The sequence below is a fragment of the Sorex fumeus genome, unplaced genomic scaffold (assembly GCF_029834395.1).
Source record: "Sorex fumeus unplaced genomic scaffold, SorFum_2.1 ptg000002l, whole genome shotgun sequence".
Classification (NCBI taxonomy): Eukaryota; Metazoa; Chordata; class Mammalia; order Eulipotyphla; family Soricidae; genus Sorex; species Sorex fumeus.
Genome location: NW_026606059.1, coordinates 893,307 through 912,217, shown reverse-complemented (window position 1 = coordinate 912,217; position 18,911 = coordinate 893,307). Strand labels below are relative to the sequence as shown.

General features: G+C 48.5%; 1 protein-coding gene across 1 annotated transcript in view; it reads left to right on the top strand.

The window, feature by feature from the left end:
• PRKDC (protein kinase, DNA-activated, catalytic subunit) overlaps positions 1–18,911 on the top strand; it is a 147,459-nt gene that overhangs the window by 34,549 nt on the left and 93,999 nt on the right. The window contains exons 26-36 of the mRNA XM_056112417.1: positions 1,915–2,022; positions 3,854–4,080; positions 6,398–6,492; positions 8,065–8,164; positions 9,725–9,858; positions 10,583–10,837; positions 14,189–14,412; positions 15,079–15,287; positions 15,827–15,959; positions 16,926–17,084; positions 18,407–18,610. Coding sequence (XP_055968392.1) covers positions 1,915–2,022; positions 3,854–4,080; positions 6,398–6,492; positions 8,065–8,164; positions 9,725–9,858; positions 10,583–10,837; positions 14,189–14,412; positions 15,079–15,287; positions 15,827–15,959; positions 16,926–17,084; positions 18,407–18,610 — 1,848 coding nt within the window. The remainder of the gene's footprint in view (positions 1–1,914; positions 2,023–3,853; positions 4,081–6,397; positions 6,493–8,064; positions 8,165–9,724; positions 9,859–10,582; positions 10,838–14,188; positions 14,413–15,078; positions 15,288–15,826; positions 15,960–16,925; positions 17,085–18,406; positions 18,611–18,911) is intronic.

The window sequence follows — 18,911 nt, the reverse complement described above, 5'->3', positions numbered from 1 at the left end:
TGAATTAGCTATAGCCTTTGTCATAGATTTAAAAGTAGTGAAAAACTGCGGGACTATATCCAGTAGTCGTGGAAATAGACATTGGAAATAATGGCGGTGATGTCTAATGGTTTACTTCTGGACTTGGTTCTAGTCCATTGGTCTGAGAATCTGCCTTTCTACCAGCCACACAGTTGGAATAAAGTTGGTTGGCATAACTGTGCAGTGTAGTTTAAAGACAGCAAATGCTATGCCTCCTGTACTCTGCTTCATACTTGCTTTGGTTATTTAGGGAGTTTTCTACAAATTTTAGCAGTATTTTTCTATGTCCTTGAAGAGTGCTAAGGGAGTTTTGATGAGGTTTGTATTGAATCCGTGCAGTACTTCACATAGGATGGTTGTTGTAATGATGCTAATTCATCTAATCCAAGAGCATGAATGTATCTCTCGTATTGTTTTCTTCTTCTTTTAATAGTTATTTATGGCTTACACTGATTGTTTTGCCTCCTTTGCTAAGGACTTGACTTTTTGGGGACATAATGTAAACGGGATTAAGAAATTTTCTTTCTCCTCTATGTTATGGTTTGCATATAAAAGTGTAATGTGCGGCTGGAGCGATAGCACAGTAGGTAGGGCGTTTGCCTTGCATGCGGCTGACCTGGGTTTGATTCCCAGCATCCCATATGGTCCCCTGAGCACCGCCAGGAGTAATTCCTGAGTGCAGAGGTGCAGAGGGAGTAACCCTTGAGCATCACCAGGTGTGACCTCCCCAAAAGCCAAAGAAACCTGTATTGACCAGGAAACTGGCTCGAGTGAGTGTGTGCCATTGGGAAGCTGGGTCTGGACCCTGAGCTGCCCGGGCTGCTCTGGTGCTCTCAGGGGTAGCCCTGGGGCCCAGCACCACTAGAGGTGCAGAAACAAAGAAAACCCAAACCACCAGCAAAAAAAGATGTTTGTGGACTGATTCTCTAGCCTGCCCCTTGACTGTCTACTAGGTTGTTTTTTTGTCTTTTTTTGGGGGGGGGTTAGATTTTTTGAGGAATCTATGTGTATGTCATCAGTATGAATTGTGATAGTTCTAACGTGACTTCTTTCATTTCTTTTTCTTGACTAGTTGCTGTGACTCAGATTTTCAACACTGTGTTGAGTAGTAGTGTGAGAGTAGAACTCCTGGGCTTGATTTCTTATGCTTTCCTTGTTGGGAGTGGCTCCTGGGCCGCTTGGGGATAATTTAATACTAGAAATCACACCTGGGCTGTATGACGTGAACTCTAGCCCTCCTAGTCATCGCCCAGCCATGCATCTGTTTAGGGTGCTTTTTTTTTTCTGTTTTGGGGCCACCTGGCAGTGCTCAGGGGTCACTCCTAGTGGTCTTGGGTGTCCATTGGTGTGCCGGAGACCTCCCTGCATCAGCAGCAGGCAAGGCAGGTTCCTTGCCTGCTGTCCTCTCTCCTGGCCCTGAGAGGACTTTCAGTTGGATATGGGCCCGCCTGTTTCTGCCTTTGCTGTCTTTGCCGGGGAGATGGCGTTGCCGAGAGCCCCTCAGCACTGCAGGTTCTTAGAGCGTTTTCCTGCATGTCTGTGCTCCCCTTTCTATTGCTCGGGACTTGATCAGGTTTTTGATTTGACACCCGAAGGTTTATGGAGCCATAGGGTCTCACTTCGCCTTTTACTGGAATAACAATAACCCTCTGGCCAGGATCAGATGCATAAAGAGGATCCGTAGCGAGAGCTCTAAGTTACCTCCTGATTTGAGGAACATGGCTATTAGGCTGTCTTTTCCCCAGACTTCTGGGACAGAGTGCATGAAGTGGAAAAGGAACCAATTCAGGTCTAGTGATAATAGTGCTTAATGTTGCTTCTCTCTCTTAAGCGGAACTGTTTCATAGAAATCATCTCACTGTAAATAATAAGCTGATGATTTTGTTTCTCCAGGTTACCAGGCAGCTCTATGAGCCACTAGTCATGCAGCTGATACACTGGTTCACGAACAATAAGAAATTCGAAAGTCAGGATACTGTTGCCTTGCTAGAAACGATATTGGTGAGTAATGATCGATTGATTGTTTTTCAGTTATTCCTACTGACTGGTTATTTTTATTTTTATTTAGAATTGAAAGAAAAGCTCAGACAGCAGAAGAATATAGCATCTACCCAGTTTTTTTCTTCTGTCTCAGATTGATGAAAGGTTATTTTAATAATAAGTTGTCTTAACTATGTTTCTTAAAATTTTTTTTCCTTTTATTTTTCTTCTTGTGACCACACCATGCTGTGCTCAGGATTTGTTTCTGGCTCTGCACTCATGAATTACTCATGGTGGGGTTTGGGGGAGCATATGCTAGTGCCTGGAATCAAACCCAGGTCAGCTGCATGTAATGCAAGCATTGTATCTGCTCCCCGATATCTCTGTCCCATATATATAAATTGTGTGTGTGTGTGTGTATATATATATACATATATATGTATAATGTATTAAGTGATGTTTTTATAAGTTTGTAAACAACTATTCACACTTTTTTTGGTTCTCTGGGCTTCTTTTTGGAAGATGGGTATGAAATTAAGATTGTTGCTTTGGGTCATACCCGGTGATGCTCAGAGCTTCATCCTGGCTCTGTTCTCAGGAATCCCTCCTGGTGGTGGGTACCATATGGGCTGCCGGGGATAAAACCCAGGTGGGCTGTGTGCCAGGCCAACGCCCTCACCACTGTACCATTGCTCCAGCCCTCGTCAGGTGTTTGTAAAGTATCATCTTACTTGATCTTAACCTATAAGTTCGCCTTACAGTTTTGGTTTTATTTACAAATTGACTTTGAAATCAAAACCCCCAGTTAAACACACGACAGTTTTGTTCAAACTTGTGTCCTTTGATTCCATCCTTTTGCAAGTTGATAGATTGAGATTTGAATCTTTTGGGGCCGGAGTGATAGTACAGTGGGTAGGGTGTTTGCCTTGCACGCGGCCGACCTGGGTTCAATCCCCAGCATCCCATATGGTCCCCCAAGCACCACCAGGAATAATTCCTGAGTGCAGAGCCAGGAATAACCCCTGAGCATCACTGTGTGTGACCCAAAAAGAAAAAAAAGATTTGAATCTTTTATTCTGTGTTAAGTTTGACCAGAATTAGGAAATGAGAAGAAATCCAGGCAGAGGGCGTAATGGCCCTGGGGGCTGGATGTGCTCCCGAGGATCGTGGCCGGGCCTGGGTTTGTGTGCGCTAGAACTCTTGGAGGTGGGCTGGAAGGTGTGTGGGCAGAACAGCAGAACACTGCACGCTGGGCAGAGAGAATCCCCTCGGCATGCAGTGTGCTCCTTCCAGTTAGACTTTACCTAGGCCTACGGGGGAGAATGCCGAAAGGGAAAGAGAACATTCAAGTGGCCGTTGGTGTGTGCTTTCGGTGTTCAGAGGATTGATCTTAGGCGAGAACTCTTACAGACAGTGGCTGTGCTGGTGGTGCCCAGGCCTGTTCTCAGCTTAGCACCGGACTGTGCGGTACCTGCCGGGGTTCTGACTCAGGGTTCTGACCCTGGCAGGCCTCCTGCACACAAGGGAGCCGTCTTACCAGCTCAGGGTGGCTTACTTTCTGTACTCTCAAGAAATGGATCCTCTCAGGTACTGTTGTAAGGCAAAATAAAATCAGCAGGAAAAACACTTAATGGTTTTGTGATATAAAGCATTCTCTTTTAAATCTTTCAGATTCTCATTTTGTGTAATGAATTATTTTATTTATATCAAAAGAAAATGAATGGTAGAGTGAGTTCTGATTTGAGACAAATGTGTTCACTAGGGTTTACCTGAATTTTGCCGTCAATTTTCATGACACGCTCTGGTTGTCTTCAGCGCAGGATCAGGTACTGTCATTTTATGTTTTGTTCAGGAAGGAATTGTGGACCCTGTGGACAGTACTTTGAGAGATTTTTGTGGCCGGTGTATTCAGGAATTCCTTAAGTGGTCCATCAAGCAGACGACACCGCAGCAGCAGGAAAGAAGCCCAGTAAACACCAAGTCGCTTTTCAAGCGCCTCTACAGCCTTGCACTTCATCCCAACGCTTACAAGCGGCTCGGAGCCTCGCTCGCTTTCAATAACATATACAGGGAATTCAGGTAAGCTGCTTCTGCCGGAGGGAGGCAGCCGGCCTTTCTGCTTTCAGAGTGATTTTGCGCGACGGATCCATCTATCAAGGGCAAGATGCTGTGGCGACTGGAAAGTGAGTTAAAATCCAGTTGAGAATCTCCTAGAAATACCAGTGGATACAATCCAGTATGTAAAGGAACAGGAGGTGTGACGCAGAGCGCAGTCGAGCGCCTGCCCCTGAGCGGGTTGTGGGAGACTCTCCTGGTGATCATCTGAGGGACAGTCAGCCAGAGCGTCTCAGACCCTGGGCCTGGGCTGGGCAGGGAGATGGCTCAGGGCTCGAGTCATACCAACCTGCGTGAGGGTCTGCGCTCAGGCCCCCCGCCGCTGTTCCCTAGCCCCACGCCCTCGCCCTGGCCCCTGAGGACCTCCAGGCGTGGACACTGAGCCAACTGCCTGGGAGTGACCGCTGGCTGTCCATGCACGCGCAGGGCCCCAGAGACCTGCAGCTTGTAGACCGGAGTCAGGTTTGGAAAGGAGCCTGGAGAGGCCGAGGAGTTTTGCTTGGTGACGTGACGCTTAGATGACGCACTGCAGCTGTGGGGCAGAGTGACCGTCGGATGGCCTCTTCAGACCCACAGGCCAGAGCAGCAGAGCCCAGGGAAGGGCTGGGAGGCGCCGGAGAGTTTGAGCCAGATGGCACGCACGAGCCCAGCCCCCACCCCGAGCACTGAGATTGATTTCCTGAGTCTTGTGAGGAGTGGCTTCTGAGCACAGAGTCAGAAATAAGCCCAGAGCACAGCTGGGTGCGGTCCCCACACCCCCCATCAAAGGGTCCTCAGGGGCTGGAGAGATATTTGAGCTAAGTGCATGCATTGCCTGCAGGAGGCCGGGGCCCATCCCCGGGCACGGTCAGTAATGACCTCTGAGCACAGAGCTTGGAGTAACCAACCTTGGAGCATCCAGACGTGGCCCAGAAGAGAAAGAAAGAAGAGGAGAGGAGAGAAGAGAGAGACAAAGAGAGATGGAGAGATAGAGACAGAGAAAGAGGAGGGGGGGAGGCACCCGTGTGTGGCCCCAGAGACCCTGGGCACTGTGAGGTGTCCTAGTGACCCTTAACGCCACAAGCCCTGAGCAGCTCTGCTTCCTTGGCCCGGGTTGAACCACGGAACCTGACTGCTGGATATGGCTGGGAGTGTTCTCTGGCCCCTGAGCACTGCTTGGGAGCCCTCACCCCGCTGGAAGAAGATAATCACATTCATTTGTTTCTATACTCTTCCTGCTGCTATTTCTTTTTTTTTTGTACACTTTTTTTTTTTTTTTTTTTTGCTTTTTGGGTCACACCTGGTGACACACAGGTGTTACTCCTGGTTCTGCACTCAGGAATTACCCCTGGTGGTGCTTGGGGGACCATGTGGGTTGCTGGGAATCGAATCCAGGTTGGCTGCGTGCAAGGCAAACACCCTACCTGCTGTGCTATTGCTCCAGCCCGTTCTGCTGTTATTTCTAATTTTAATTTTTTTTTTTTTGCTTTTTGGGTCACACCCGGCGATGCTCAGGGGTTACTCCTGGCTCATGCACTCAGGAATCACTCCTGGTGGTGCTAGGGGGACCATATGGGTTGCTGGGAATCGAACCCAGGTTGTCCGCGTATAAGGCAAACAAACACCCTACCTGCTGTGCTATTGCTCTAGCCTGTTCTGCTGTTATTTCTGATGCAGGGGACTGAGGTGGGAACTCAGAGCTCTCAGTCAGAGGCCATACTCTGTGTGCAAGAGGCCCAACCCCCCTCAGGGTCTCTGGTTGCCTTAGGGCACTTAGGGGAGCAGCCCCCAGCACCACGCCCAAGTAGCCATAGAGCATCTTCAGGTGAAAGCACAAAGAAATGGAAGGAATACGGGGTAGGCACCCTGGTAGAAACCAGGAAAGTTGCCCTGGAACACAGCTGCCACGCAGCATCTGTCTCTGCCCTTGACCCTGGTGACTTTGTTGAATAATCTCTTAACCACACTGGGTATGCTTGCAGAGGGCTTGGAGTTGGTGCCTCTTTGTACAGGGTCATTAAAAATATGGTGTTCGGTCAGGACTCAGCCTTGATCCAGTGTGGGAGGAGGTCTGAGAGCAGGTCTGAGCGCTCCTCGGTGCAGGGAAGAGGCCAGTCTGCTCTGGAGAGTTACTGGAGGTATTCCGATTGGAAGTACTGGAGAACGTTTTTAAAAGCCAGGTGTAATCTCTGTGTGTACTTTTAAAATAACGTTAACTCTTGCTTACTCATTACTGACATTAACTCGTTCCTACTTTATTATTTTCTTAGGTGAGACTCAGTGCTTACTGTTTATTTTATAGGGAAGAAGAAGCTCTGGTGGAACAATTTGTGTTTGAAGCCTTGGTTATATATATGGAAAGTCTGTCCTTAGCACACACCGATGAGAAATCCTTAGGTGGGTCTTAATTTCAGCTTTTCTTTTGTGTGCCGTTCCGTTTGCCTTTTAGGTAGAGCTTTTACGATCGGGGATTAAGCCTGGGCTAGTTCTCTCCTACTCAGTGTTTCCCTTTTGGGGTGATGAGTGTGAAGGGAGATGGACCCCTCGAGTCTGAGATCCGGTTCGTGAGAGATTTTTCCAGACTTCCTTTGAATAATCTCCCTGTGCCCCTGAGCCGTGGCTGGTCAGAGTTTGTGTCCATCGCTGGGGGGACAGCCTTCTTGAAGCTTCTGAGTTTACAAACACACAGGCTGCACGAGGCTGAATAAGCTGGGAAAATACAGAGCTGGGAGTACATACAGCATTCCTGTACTTACTGATGATGGTTGGGAGAGAGAGTAGGGAGCAGTCTTGGTATAAGGTTTTGATAAGCGCTCTTTGGGCCATAAGTAAAACTTCATTGTCATGAATGGTCTAAGTAGCTAAGAGAATAATAAATTATAGTCCTTCTAGTTAAATCTGGTCAGACACATCAGAGAAGTCTTGGTGATGCTAGACTTCTAGATAATGACTTGTTGTGGTAGCTGGGGGTGGGCATACAAAAATAGAAGGGGCTGCTCTAGTTATCAGGGGTGAACTCGATTCTTCACATCAGTAACTTACTTTCAGCAAAATACTGGAAACTGAGTCCTGTCATTCCATAGCTTAAAAATTGCTTCATTTATCTGATCGCCTATATAGGTGATTTGTCTCAACAAATTAACTTTGATTCTTTTTTTGGTTTTGTTTATTTATTTATTTTGCTTTTTGGGTCATACCTGGTGATGCTCAGGGGTTACTCCTGGCTCTGCACTCAGGAATCATTCCCAGCAGTGCTTGGGAAACCATCTGGGATGCCGGGGATTGAACCCGGATTGACTACTTGCAGGGCAAATGCCCTACCCATTGTACTGTCACTCCCGAAACTTTGTTCTTTAAATTCATGGCCATGTTGAAAAAGCACAGAAAGAAATCTTGATTTCAGAGCTCAGGCCTTCCTCTGGGATCACTCCTGGCATGCTCGGGGCACATCTGAGATGTCAGGAATGAACCCAGGTCGGCCGTGTGGAAGGCAAGTGCCCTCCCCGCTGTGCTATCACTCAGCCCGTGTGTACTTTTGAGTTTCTGTTTTCCTATTCAGTGGCTCTATTGTTAGGTGACAGTATTGTTTAATCTACGTAAGAACTTGAACCTGAATATGTCAGTGATTGTTTCAAGTTGTGGTTGGCTCTGACGTGGACTGAGGGTTGATTACTCCTGCACAGCGAGAGCTGCCACAGGCTGTCCTGTGAGGCTGTGCATGGCTGACGGAGTGTGGACCAGTTTCGGGGAACTGTGATGTTGTTCCTGCCTGTGCACCCACCATCCTGCCAACTTAAATACGGATTTTGTTTTTGGACACACAATGTAAAACATTTCAATATTTTTTATTTTGAGGGAAGAAAACATACTAACTATAAAGTTGCCTTTTATGTAAAGTAGGCCAATAAACTTGTAATGCTAAAAATGACTAAATATTTTCTTTGGGAATCTATTGTGTCTTGAGAACAGGCACAGTTCAGCAATGTTGTGACGCCATCGATCACTTGAGTCGCATCATTGAAAAGAAGCATACTTCCTTAAACAAAGCAAAAAAGCGTCGCTGTCCCCGGTATGTAGTCCTGCTCTCTTTTCTATTTTTCTACATAAAATAAATGATCACTTAATAAATGAGAAGCTAGGAGGAATGTGTGGGATTAAAAAGGCTATTTTTCTAAACAAGTGTGGAAGTTGGAGGGGTACATTTTCCAGAGAAATTAAAAGTTTGAAGTTTGGAGTTGCTTGGTTTAAGACAGAAGCTTGATCTTAGGTGGGATGGTGGATCGTTTGAAAATCAGTTTTCTAACCAAGGCATTTATTTTCCTTGCTCTAGTTTTGAGTTCAGATGTAACTAGACTATCTTAAACTATTTGGAGTAAATGTCGTTTTGCAAAGAACTGACATCAAAATAGAATTTTGAGCAATACTCACATTCCTCAAAAGAGTAGAATTTTGACATATGAAATTGTAGAATTATGAAGGTTACATGAAAATTCAGATGAGACAGTGACCAGTGGCTTCTTCCAGGTGCGTCTCGTTCCCGTGTCGGGGAAAGGTGTGGTGTGTGAACGGGCGCTGTCTTCCTCTCTCTAGCTGCCTGGCTCCCAGGCTCGAGCAGGCTTCAGGGTCCCTGTAGGTCCAGTGAAGACAGCCTTCCTAGTCCTAGGCTCTCCCTCAGAGGCCCTGACTGACGCGAAGAATTTGTATTCCTCCCCAAATCATACCCTCCTGGAACCGCAGCTTAAGAAACATTGCTTTAGATCGTGAATCTCTTTGTTTCCGAGTGTATCAAAAAGGAAATAAAGTACCTGGTGCTGCTCTTTTACGAAAAGCTTTTTGGGCCGGTGGTCAGTGCGCTGCCTTTGCACGATGACCTTGCACACTGTTGACCTGGGTTTGATCCCCCAGCATCCCAAATGGTCCCCTGGCCCTACCAGGAGTGATCCCTGAGCACAGAGTCAGGAGTAAGTCCTGAGCATTACTGGGTGTGGCCTGAACTTTAAAAATAATTAAAGAAAATGTTTTACTTAGTTAAAAATAAGGACCTGAGAGTTAGGACGTGCCTTGTACTGGCCTTGGCAGTCCGTGTGCGGGATCAGGAGCTAGACCCTGCGCACCTGCAGGTGTGGCCGACCCTCTCCCACATAAGTCAGTAGCAAAAGTAAGGGACTGGAGAGAGATTTCAGGGGGCTTGGGCACCTGTGACGAATGTGGAGAGAACAGGAAGGGGCTGGAGGGATCCGAAGGCTGGAAGCACTCGCCTGTCCTGCTCGAGGTCCTTGGTGCCACAGGGCTCCCAAGCACTGCTGGGTGTCACCTGGGGACCCCTGCACCAGGGTCCCTCGGGACCCCAGCACTGCCCAGCCAGAGCAGCTCGCTGTGTCCCGAGCACCCTGGCACTGGTGGCCCTGGGCACCCCACACTGAAAGAAAGAGACAGGAAGGGCACTTAGGGCCTGCGTAAGCTCTGGTGTCCTGGTTCTGTTCTCATGGTGATACAGTGGAGCTAAATGGAGTGCTCTGGAATGATGTTTCTTAATGTGTTGGTGTGGCAAAGTCAAGTTCACAATTCCTGTGCTGACGGAGTGCTAAGTACTGGTGTGTGTTACTTACGACATGTTACCTCCACGTAGAGGATTTCCGCCTGGTGAACCGTTGTGCCTGTTGAATCTGGTCCGGTGGCTTTTGGCGCAGTGTGGGAGACCCCAGACAGAGTTCCGACACAAGTCCCTGGAACTCTTTTACAAGTTTGTGCCTTTGCTGCCAGGTATGCGATCTTTATTGTGGGTTGCTTTACCGGTGCTGACGCGGTAAAGCAGTAGAATGCAGTTTTCCGATTATTTAAATGAATGCAGCGAATCATGTGTTTGTGGGCTGAAGAGAGAGTATAGCAGACAAGCCTTGCACTCGGGCACCCGGGATCCATCCTCGGAACCCCATATGGTCCCCTGAGCTCCGCCAGGAGCAGAGCCAGGAGCAAGCCCTGAGCACTGCCGGGTGTGGCCCAAGCCCCCCAAGCAAAAAATGTTTCTAATAAATAAGATTTATACTTACAAAAGTGTTTTAATAAAGATTGTTTCAGGTCATCTGTGTAACAATACATGATTGCTGATAATTTGTATAACATTAGGAATGTACAACGTTTCAAAGATTGATAGAAGGAAATAAAAAATGCTGTTGATGTTGGGAAATGATCAGAAATTTCGAATTTCCCCGTATCTTCCTATGCTACATTTTCAGTTTTCTATTCAGTTAGAAAGCCGTAAAGAAGAGAGTTGTTATTTTCTGTTTATTAAAATGACATTCAGGGGCCGGACCCATAGTCCAGCGGGAAGGGCGTTTGCCTTGGTCTGCAGCACAAATACCGAGAGGTCGTCATGCTCGTCGTGCTTGTCCCTTGGCCTCCTTTCAGCGGGCAGTTTGGGGTGATCTGTTTGTTCCAGCTACCTTTGTCGTAACGGTCCCTTCTCTACTCGCGTTTCTCCTCGAAGGCAGCAAACCCCCTTCCTTATGGCTGAAAGATGTTCTGGAGAAGGAAGGCCTGTCGTTTCTCATCCACACATTTGAAGGGGGCGGCGGCGACCCGGAGCGGCCCTCCGGCATCCTGGCCCAGCCAACGCTGCTGGACTTGCAAGGGCCCTTCAGCCTCCGGGCGGTGCTGCAGTGGCTGGACATGCTCCTGGCCGCTCTTGAGTGCTACAATACCTTCGTGGAAGAGAAGACCCTGGACGTGGCTGAGTTTCTCGGTAGGTCACGCGTGCTCCCTGCGTCCCCTGTGTTCGGGTCTGGCGTCTGCCTGGAGGGGACGGGCAGGCTTTGCAGGTGGCGTCTCGGGATGGTGTCTCCAGTCAGCAGAAGATGCTGGATGTGAGGCCTCGGTGGGCGCACGCCCTCGGGCCAGCGTCGCCCAAAGCACCTGAGCTGCCCTCGTGTTCTTCTCACAGGTTCTTAGTGATGCCTTTATGAAATGACTGCTTGAGCTTTTCATCTAGTTCGCGACAGAAGTTTTTCCTGACAAAAGACTGTACGATCTTATTTCTGTCTTTATATGTTTATTTAGTTTACTTGGGCTGGAGCTATAGCACAGCAGGTAGGGCGTTTTGCTTTGCACGTGGCCGGCCTGGTCAAGCCAGGTTCGATTCCTTCGCCCCTCTCGGACAGCCCGGCAAGCTACCGAGAGTATCTCGCCTGCACGGCAAAGCCTGGCAAGCTGCCCGTGACATATTCGATATGCCAAACACATAACAACAAGTCTCACGATGGAGACGTTACTGGGCCCGCTCGAGCAAATCAATGAACAACGGGAGGACAATGATGATTGCTGGACAGTGATGATTAGTTTACTTGCCATAGCCCCAACTCCTCGTGCATTCTCCCACTGGTACGGTAGAGTGTTGTCTGCAGCGGGCAGGACGCAAGGTGGATGTTGCCCCTGTCCCTCGCCGGGAAGAAGTCAGGCAGGCTGAGAACAGGGCACTGCGTGTGAATACCACTGTCTTAGCCGTTCACCTGATGTTGGGCGTTTGGGTTCTTTCTAAGTCTTAGTAGTGCTGCAGTCAATTTAGGAGTGCATTAAGATGTGTGCACATTGCACACATCTGTCTTCATTGCAACACTTAGCTATAGCTAGGATGGGGAAGGGACCCGTTTGTCCAGTAAAGGGGATAAAGAAGTTGTGGCATCTGTGCATAGTAGCATACCACGCAGGTGTAAGAAAAGAAGGAATCTTGCAGTTTGCTGTAATTTGGATGGAACACAACCCAAAATTGCTGCCATCCTCCCCTCCCCCCGGCCAGATTCCATCTTCTCTGGATGGATCTCACTGAGATAATTATCTTGGGTGATAATAATAATTCAGGTGTGTGGGTTTTGTGCCTGAAATCTCCAGGCTTTCTGGCGTCAGGAAGAGCTCCCCCCCACCTCCCCATACCTCCGGAAGCCCTGGCAGTCACGTCCACACCCCAAAGCTACCACCCCGTTGAAAAAAGCTACTTCAGCCTTACCTTCCTGATGAAGATACTGAACGCCCTGAACAAACACGGTGACCTCTCAGCACCTATTATTGCAAATCATTATGCACAAAAGGAGAGAGAAAGAGAAGAAAGATACCTGCCACCGAGGCAGCTGGGGTGGGTGGGGAGGTGATGGGAGGGAACCTGGGGACCCTGGTGCTGGGAAATGTGCCCTGCTGGAGGGATGGGTGTTGGGACACTCTAGGACTGAAACCCAACCATGAACAGCTTGGTGAGGGTCTATCTCACGGTTATTCAAGTAGGAAAAAAAGGGTATTAGTGGAGAGTGTTGGGCACATTGGTGGTGGTGAGGTAACTACATGTGCAGTAATTGCACATGAGGACCGTAAACTTTTTTTTTCCCTTTATTTTTATTTATTTATTTATTTTTACAGTTGTAGATTTACAATTTTTTGTGCTTGGGTTTCGATTATACAATGATCAGATACCCATCCCTCCACCAGTGCCCATTTTCCACCACCATGGATAATATCCCCCCACCCCCATCTCCCCATCCCCCCCGTCTCTGTGGCAGGGCAATCCCCTGTGTTCTCTCTCTCCTTTTGGGTGTTGTGGTCTGCAAAAGAGGCATTGAGTGGCAAACATGTTCAGTCCATAGTCTACTTTCGACATGCATCTCCCCTCCTGGGAGGATCCTCCAAACACCCTTTATTTGGTGTTCCCTTCTATATCTGAGCTGCCCTTTCCTCTAGAATGCCCGGCTGGCCTCTAAGTTATGGAGTAATCCTCCTGGTGCTGATCTCAGCTATTCTTGGGTATTAATCTCATACTTTGTTACTTTATATCCCCCAGATGAATGCAATCTTTCTATGTCTATCCCTCTCTTTCTGACTCATTTCGCTTAGCATGATACTTTCCATATTGTACCACTTGTATGTAAATTTCATGACTTCATCTTTTCTAACAGCTACATAGACTCCATTGTGTAGATGTACCAAAGTTTCTTTAACCAGTCATCTGTTCTTGGGCATTCAGGTTTCTTCCAGTTTCTGGCTATTGTAAAGAGTGCTGCAATGAACAAACAAGTGCAGATGTCACTTCGACTATACATTTTTGCCTCTCTGGGATATATTCCCAGGAGTGGTATTGCTGGGTCAAATGGGAGCTCAATTTCTAATTTTTGGAGAATCGTCCATACTGTTTTCCAGAAGGGCTGAACCAGTGGACATTCCCACCAACAGTGAAGGAGTGTCCCTTTCTCGCCACATCCACGCCAGCATCGGTTGCTTTTGTTCTTTTGAATGTGGGCCAGTCTCTGAGGTGTGAGATGGTATCTCATTGTGGTTTTGATCTGCATCTCCCTGATGATTAATGATGTAGAGCATTTTCTCATGTGCTTTTTTGCCATTCGGATTTCTTCTTTGAGAAAGTTTCTGTTCATTTCATTGCCCCATTTTTGGATGGGGTTGGATGTTTTCTTCTTGTGGAGTTTAACCAGTATTTTGTATATCCTGGATATCAACCCCTTGTCAGATGTGTATTCGGTGAATATCCTTTCCCATTCTGTAGACTGTCTTTGTATTTTGGGAGGACCGTAAACTTTAATACAGTATTATAAACACGTTCCTTTACAATAAAAATGAATATAATACTAATCTCTGTTTCTGTAAATAGCGCTTAATAATTAAAGCCTATCACCCACACATGTGTGCCGAGACTACAGGGCGTTCCCTTCGGGTGGTATTAATTTTGAAATTTTGAAGTAAGAAATAACTGCTATATTTTTCCAGTTTTTTTAACCTTTATTGGGGAAAACTCTGAATTTTGACTGGAGTGTATCGTGCCTAGACTGAAGCAAGGGATTCCTCGCACAGCGGTAGGGCGTTTGCCGTGCACGCAGCCAACACGGCCGACCCGAGTTCGATTCCTCCGCCCCTCTCGGAGAGCCCGGCAAGCTACCGAGAGTATTCGATATGACAGACACAGTAACAACAAAGTCTCCAATGGAGACGTTACTGGGCCCGCTCGAGCAAATCGATGATCAACGGGAGGGCCTTTACCTTCTACCTATCCACATGAGTGGGGTTGGGGGAAGCAGGTCTCAGTCCCCTCCTCTTCCTGTAGGTGCTGCGGCACAGTCTTCCCTCTGGAGAGCCGTGGCCTTCTTTCTAGAGAGCATCGCTCTGCACGATGTGGCGGCCGCCGAGAAGTGCTTTGGCTCGGGGGCGACGGGGGGCAGTTTCAGCCCTCAGGAAGGAGAACGGTACAATTACAGCAAATGCACGGTGGCCGTGCGCCTCATGGAGTTCGTCACCACGCTGCTCGGCGCCTCTCCGGAGCGTCTCACGGTACGTCATGCTGGCCAGACACGGGGACGGAGCTGTGGGGAGCGCTTTGACCTTACAACTCTCCATCGCTGTAAAAAACAGTGAAAAAAAAAAAAACAAGAAGCATGGGCTGTATTTCTCTGGTGTGGACAAAATATAAAATGGTTTTCCCCAGTGTTTTGCTAAGTGTTGCCTTTTATGTTACGCCTAAGCATCTATTTTAGACAGGAAGCATTAGTGAATGCTCTGACTCTAGCTCTGCAGTGCCAGCCGGCCCACCCAGTTAACAGGCTGAGCACTGGGTGTCAGCCAGGCCCTTTCCTGGGGATCAGCATTGTCCTTGCCAGGGCTGATCCCAGAAAGATCATGGCGTTCTTTCCTGCTGCCTGCTAGAGCTTTCATTAGAGCCGTGGATACCTGCTTGCTTGTGTGCATGGGTGTGGGTGTGGGTGTGGGTGTGGTTATGTGTTTGTTGGTGGTGGGAGACCCTTCCTCACTGGCACAGTAGTTATGTTGTCGCAGCAGCACCGTGTGACCATCCAGATCTAAGTATTTTATTGTCCAACACTTTACAGAGGAAGGTGCCAATCCCTGCCTTGGTCAGGCAAAAGTTGCCAACTCCTGGACTCTAGTGAGAGTCTAAACGCGGGCGAATAACTGTGTTTTCATTGAAATCACGTCCCGTAGCTCCTGGAGAAGGACGTGGGTAGTGGAAGCCTCATGACGCTCTTGGTGGAGACCGTGTGTGAGCCCTCGAGCGTAGGCTTCAACGTGGCCGACGTCCTCATCATGAAGCATCTTCCCACTGTGTGTGTGAGCCTGATGGCGGCGCTGAAGAAGTCCCCCTACAGAGACACCCTCGAGAGGCACCTCAGGGAGAGAATCAGCGCCCAGAGGTGGGTCTGCCAATGACGTCCAGCCCTTAGTGGCCTCCAGGCTCTCGCCCGCTCTGTGTCCGGCATCTGCCTGTGGGCTTTCTGCCGGCCCATGGAACCTTCAAGCAAAGGTTCTCATTGGGGCTGGGGTGATAGTACGGCGGGGAGGGCGTCTTCCTTGCACACGATGGACCTGGGTTTGATCCCTGGCATCCCATAGGGTCCCCTGAGCACTGCCAGGAGTAAGTCCTGCGTGTTGAGCCAGAAGTAACCCCCGAGCATTGCCAGGTGTGACCGAAAAAACAAAAAATCTCGTCAGTGGGTGTTTGGTACTGCGGGCCAGTTGTTCGGATCTTCTCATCACAGGTCCCTTCCAGCACCTGCTGGGAGCTAGCCCGGGCTGGCCAGCCCCAGGCTGAGTCCCCGTTTTCCGTTTGTGGGTATACGTGAGGGCGCTCTCTGCTGTTGGCCCGTGTCTGTTCTCCCGGGTCACAGGGGTCCAGAACGCTCTCGCGTTTTCCCGGTTCTCACCTGCTTTCTCTGTTTCTCTCCTGTGACAGCATCGAGGAGCTCTGTGCTGCGGACTTGCGTGGCCCCAGCGTCTCCAGGGCCAGGGCCAGGCTGACGTCCATCGTGGCGGCGTGCAGGCAGCTTCAGAGGGCTGGGCTTCTGCACGCGATCCTGCCGTCTCAGGTAAGCACAGGCGGTTTGCTTGCTCAGCTTTTCTCTGCTGGGAAACCACTGAGCTTTAGTCGGTTTGTTTCTTGGGCCGCAGCCAGCAGTGCTCAGGGCACACTCCTGACTCTGCTCAGAAAGCATTCTTGGCAGGGCTCAGAGGACCAGCCCCGAGGACCCAGCCCTGGTCAGTCACATGCACGGCAAGTCCCTGCCTTCCCGACCGTTCCTCTGGCCCTTCTAACCTTTCTTAAACATTCAGTATGTAGTGGATATGAGCGTGTCCCGAAATGCGACTTACAGAAATACTCCAGAAAAAGGAGGTGTCACCTAAATGATGAAAAGAAATATGAAGGCGAACATTCGTCTGTCGATATAAAGTGAAAATAAAGGACATTTGAAAGTTTTCGTCAGTCTTAAGAAGAACTTTAGAGACCAACTTTTTTTTAATTGAATCACCGTGAGATACAGTTACAAAACTTGATGTTTGAGTTTCAGTCATCCAATGATCGAGTGCCCATCCCTCCACCAGTGTGTGTTTTCCACCACCAATGTCCCAAGTATCCCTAGTTTAACGCCCCCCCCCACACACCTCTCCAACCCTCCCCCTGCCTCTTTGGCAGACAATTTAGGGACCAACTCTTAAAGCATTCTCGTAGCTTGACATCAGAAGTGAAAATAAAGCATGGGCAGCAGAGAGGCGCTGGAGAGAGAGTCCAGCGTAAGACTCATGCTCGGCTTCCGTCTCTGTCACCACACGGTCCCCTGAGCATCAGCAGGGGCATTCTGAGCACGAAGCCTGGAATAGCCCCTGAGCACCAAGGTAGCCCACCCCCAGTCTCTCAAAGCAGTGAACGTTTCCCTGGTAATCAGAAGGGAGTTGTCATTAACAGGGATTTTCTGAAAGATTAATGAGAAGTAGGAACTTGTGTGTTACTGTGTAGCATCTCATTGCTTGATATTTCAGCATTGACTTTATTTTAGTCTACAGACGAGCATCATTCAATTGGCACAAAACTCCTCTTCCTGGTGTATAAAAGCATCGCACCTGCAGATGAAGGACAGTCTCTGTCTTTGCTGGACCCCAGCTGTAAACGCCTAGCCAGTGGACTTCTGGAGTTGGCCTTCGCTTTTGGAAGAGTGGTAGGAAAAATAAAGTCGTGCTGTTCTTTCCTAATGCTATCAATATGAAGCTGAGAATGTGCAGTATGCCTCTAAATCAGGGACATAGTAGGCTTCTTAGCCGCTCGACTATTGTACTTGCATGAACTAGCTTCAGAGACTCCTTAAAAAAAATTTAAATGAAAGTAATAGGTCACAGTATTCTTAAATTGAGATTTTTGTCTGTCCCACTTTATTTCAGGACGAGTTCAGCATTTTTGAAGCTAGAGTGAACTATTTCGGCCGTGTCCTCTTTTTACCCTAGCTTCTCAGTCCTAGCTTTTTAAAATTTTTGGTGTTTGGTTTTTGGGCCACCTGGCAATGCTCAGGTCTCCCTCCTGGCCCTGCACGCAGGAATCACTCCTGCCCGGCTCAGGGGGCCTTATGGGGTGCCAGACACCTGATGTCGGTCAGCCTCGTGCCAGGCAGATGCCCTTTCTGCTGTATGTTGCTCTGGCCCATGACCCTGACTTCTTCAGCTGTGGGTTGCAACCCCATTTTGGGGTCGTGAAACTTTTGAAAACTTTGTTTCTTAATGGGCTTACTTTGATTTATTTTCAGCAAGTGTTTGATATTTGTGTTTATATATCCAGTTGCACCCAAGGTCATGTAGGATTTTCTCAGGTGAAAGAGCTGAAAGTGGAAGAAGTTTAAGAAGTCCTGCACCAGATACCAATTTTGGGACAGCCCAGGAAGATCATTCCAGGTCCATGACAAAAAATGTCTTTATGACTGTTTAAACCATGCAAGGATGGCCTCAGCCCCTGTCGTGACTTAAATTCTGCAGCCAGGCCTGTGGGTTCACTCGGTCACACGCTCCTTCTCTTCTCTGAGGCAAACGCCTTTCCTTTGCTCCTCAGTGCATTTGTTTTTTAAATTTTTGGTTTTTTTTTTTTTTTCTTTTTGGGTCACACCTGTTGATTGATGCACAGGGGTTACTCCTGGCTCTGCACTCAGGAATTACTCTTGGCAGTGCTTGGGGGGACCATATGGGATGTTGGGAATCGAACCCAGGTTGGCTGCGTGCAAGGCAAACGCTCTGCCTGCTGTGCTGTCACTCCAGCCCCTCCTATGTGCATTTAATAGGAACAGATTACAACCTGAATTGTCAGAAATTACTCAGCCTTTCAGACAGTTGGTTTTCATCTGTAGGTTTTCTGGGAAGTGAATGTCAGTGAAGATTGCTTCACCTGCGAGCGGGTCCTCTAACACCTGGTCTGTTTTCAGACCTTTCAAAGTGACGAGCCGGTCGGTCGCCTCTGGAGCCTGCCGGCTGCATTACCCTTCTCCTTTCTGCCTCCCAGACTGAGCACCTTGTGACTCTTCTCCTGGCCCGTACCATGTTGTCCCTGCCAGCCTCGGGAGGCCTGCAGAGAAGCGCCGTCACCTTCCCCCACGGAGAGTATTTTTATAGCTTGTTCTCAGAAATCATTAATGCTGAACTGTTGAAAAATGTCGATAATGCTGTGTTGGAGCTCATGAAGTCCTCGGAGGCTAATCCCAAAATGGTAATGACCTTTTCTTTTCCGTTGTTATTTTCTGTCCTTTTTGTGTTGCCGGTGGGGGTCCTTCCCTGTGGTTCTTGGGGGGTTTTGGGGCCGGGCAGTGCCTGAGGACGTAGCTCGGGGCCTGGCACCTCCAGGCAGGTGTCGACCCCAGAGCCGTTATTTCCGGCCTCCAGTCGGTATTTTCTCACGATGCTTGTATAGGTATTGCCATGTTTCTGAAATGGATTCGTTGATCGCTAAAACAATTTTTTTTTCACATTGCTTGTTCCCGCTAAATGACTCACGGAATGATCAAAAAAAT